We start from the raw sequence: 3,479 nt of genomic DNA on the forward strand, positions 1-3,479 counted from the left end.
ATTCATCAATCCATTATCTGACATGCTTGTCCCAATTGGGGTCGCAAGGGGTGCTGGTGTCTATCTCCAGCTGTCTACGAGCGAGAGACTAAGGAGTAAATGCTCTGCTTAACCATTCAGAACAAGAGAATCCTGAAACCAGAAAACAGTACAATGTTCAAAATGAGTCCCATAGTTAACCTGTATATAAACTATCATAACCATGTTTCCTTATTTTTGTTTGAGTTAAGAGCCACTTCGATTTAGACTAATTGTGAAGCCCTTTTGGATGGATGGTGGCATAGACTGTGAGACTGCTGCCTTGTAGAACAGAGATTATAAATTTAATACCATTCTGAAGGCTTTTGTGTTGAAAATATTTAAGTTTGAGAGGACTACCTAATTTTATATTGTGCTATACAGCTTTTGAAATTAGATACACTTTACTAATAAAGGTTGAGTAAATTTAGTCAACAAAACTAAGTGAAAATAACTATTTTAGGCACATCTTACAGGATTTTTTGTTTGCAGCTGGAAGCCTCAGATTCTTTTTATCTATACTGTATTTACTTGCTCTCTCTAAATATAAATGAAGTAACTTATTTCTTATATAAAGACAACTAACATTCCTGTATGACTCTAAGTACCAGACCAACTAAGGGTATTGTCTTCTTCCCATTCTGTCACACAAATCTAAAAACATATGACTTATAGAAACATACTTTAATCATACCTTCTGTCTAAAGATGTTGTCTTCCTGTTACACTTGAGTCAAAAGAAAGCTGTATAAACCATTTCTTAAGCATATGTCTCATAGCTATTCCACCATACAGTATGCATGTCATATGCATTTCTAGTCCATAATGTACCAAAAAATGTTAATAGCTTTCACAGAAAATATTGTCTGTGTGTGTGTTTAGGAATCTGAGATGATCTTTAAGCCAGAGTCGGATCAGATGTGTCCACCAGAACCCAAGGTGAAACAAAGCTCTCACACAAACAAGTGCTATTACTTCAGTTTCACATCTTCATGCATTTGTCAAACACTATATATACACAAAGAATCCGTTTTTACATGAGATCATTGTATAAAATGCAACAAATACCATATTTTGTTTGTTTGTTTTTATGCGTTTAGTCTCCACCTTTGGACCTGATAGACACGGGGAAAGGCTTGAAAGTCCAGACTGCTACGCCTCATCTGGTTAGCCTTGGCAGTGGGAGGCTGAGTGTTGCTATCACCCTGCTGCCGCTAAAAGAAGGTAACATATACGCTACAAAAACCCACAGCAAATACAAGGCCATTTCTTTTACTTACATTGCTGATCTTTCAATGTAAATTCTCACCCACCATGCAGATCTTTGACTTGTATTCTGGAGTGAAACCAGATGGCCTCTAATCACTACTCCTGTCTGTATTTTATCTAGTTTTACTCCCAGGTTGTTGTTTTTTCCCCCCACCTTCTGTATCTGCAGACCAAGTGCTTCATGTGTCCTAGAAACTAACATATGTCTACAATGTTAAATGCAAGCAATATGTTTTTCTACATATAATGCAATGAGGTATTTTAGCAGGTCTAATGACCATCCAAAACATCAGTACGTTGCATTGGGATTTAATGCTAGATAAACACAAAGCACAGTGTGATTTTAACTTAAAAGAAGAAATACACATAGTTTCAAAGATTACAAATAAAAATCTAAAAATTATTTTTTTTTTTTTTGTTTGTTTTGCTTTCTCGGATAAAGGAAAACTGCTACAAATAATCACAACAAACGGTTCATAAAAATAAATGTTAAACATTTCAAATAAAAAAAGCATAATCAGCTAGGAAAACAAATAAAAGTTGACTTAGATTCATACATTTATACGGTTGATCTACAGTTATTGAGAGATATCCTCATCTATATACCAATTATTCTCTCTTTCTTAAATCATTGAGCTACACAGAGAGATGAAAATATATAGATATTTAATATTGGCTGTGTTTACAGAGTGGAAACCCGTCATTGGCCTGATTTCAATAAAACACATTTAGAGTTCAAAATGTGCATTTGTATTCATCCCAGTGAGTCAATAGAACCATCATGTTTTGCCATTACATGTACAAGTCTGCTAGATTTTGTCCTGCAAAATAACTTCTACAGATTGGATGGAGAGCTTTTATAAACAGAATCTTTGCAAAGCTTATAAATTAATTTTCAATTTGTTCATTCAAATTGTGAAAACCATGTATCATTTTTCTTAAACTTTACATGTTATGGAATACCTTCTGGAAGATTGTTTATAAAAAACACTGTAGTTTTGGGTTTGCAGGTACCAAAAGTAGTAAAAGTTATGTGTACAAATATGTTTGCAATTTACTGTAGAAAACTCACCCCCTATCGCTGATTTGGATGTTGTTTAGTAAGTATGTTTATTTTTATTTTTATTTTTTTTTGTCATTTAGGACAGTGATTCCCAACAGGGGTTACTCGTACCCCTAGTGGTCCATGAGTGCATTGCAAGGGGTACATAAACATTTTATTTCTTAGGAAATAAAATAAAATAGGGCTTGGCTCTGCCTGAGGACCAAATTGAAAAATTACACAAGCTTTTATAAAGCAAAAAGTAAGTTACTGGTATATGTTTGAGTTCACACATCAAAACCAAGTAGAATGATGTAGAGTAAAACTAAATAAGTCAGTCTGACTATAATTTTTGTTCCCAATTCCCAAGTTTAAATGTGATTATAAGGGAGTTACCCACAGGAGCTTGAGTTTTATAAATACAGGTTTATAACATGTTTTTTTTTTTTTATCCTTACTAACTTCCAGGCTGCATATTTTTGTTTTGTCCTTTTCTTTATTTGAGATGGAAAGCAAAAAATGTCTAGGAATTAAATGACCAAGTTAAAAGATTAAGTAAAATGGTATATTTCATAATTAGTTATTGTTTGTTTAACTTTTAGACAGTCATCAATACTTTTGACTGAGAGGGGTAGTTATGGTAAGAAAAAAATGCCCAAAGGGATCACAAGTCAAACAAATCTAGGAAGGGAAGGATCACTGCACAATTTTAAAGCATTGGAAGAAAATGTGTTTTACAACAATGTTTTTTTTTTTTATGGGGAAAATTCTTTACCAATCTTCTGTAAAAGTATCTAAATAATTTGCAGCACAAATGTATCATTCTCTAAAGCTGGTGTCCACATTAGTATTCTTGATAGTTGCCAAAATATAATAGTGAAGCTGTCCAAGTAGGAAGTAGTACAACATGAGGGGGATGCTTGTTATTTAATAGCCTCTGGATATTATAAGGAATGCTAATGCATACTGACTCACACGTAATAAATAGCATAAGAGTAAGAATTTTAAATGTCTTCAGAAGATTCATAATTCTAATACACTGACAGCTTTTTAGAGAGTAATTTCAATGTAGGATTATCTGCAGAGTGATAAAATGTTCCCTGCATTTTGGTAAAATTTTGCATCCCAAGTCGCTACTAAAATAAAAAAAA

The 3,479-nt window shown here is 33.3% G+C and overlaps 1 protein-coding gene across 6 annotated transcripts in view; it reads left to right on the forward strand.

Annotated features, from left to right (window-relative positions):
- The window catches only part of LOC107094115 (pleckstrin homology-like domain family B member 2), a 42,235-nt gene that overhangs the window by 6,369 nt on the left and 32,387 nt on the right, over positions 1-3,479 (forward strand). For all 6 annotated transcript variants that reach the window (XM_015389540.1, XM_015389549.1, XM_015389557.1 and 3 more), the window contains exons 2-3: positions 900-956; positions 1,118-1,241. In XM_015389540.1, the coding sequence (XP_015245026.1) occupies positions 900-956; positions 1,118-1,241 (181 nt within the window). The remainder of the gene's footprint in view (positions 1-899; positions 957-1,117; positions 1,242-3,479) is intronic.

Source organism: Cyprinodon variegatus, unplaced genomic scaffold (genome assembly GCF_000732505.1).
Source record: "Cyprinodon variegatus isolate N-32 unplaced genomic scaffold, C_variegatus-1.0 Scaffold20, whole genome shotgun sequence".
Classification (NCBI taxonomy): Eukaryota; Metazoa; Chordata; class Actinopteri; order Cyprinodontiformes; family Cyprinodontidae; genus Cyprinodon; species Cyprinodon variegatus.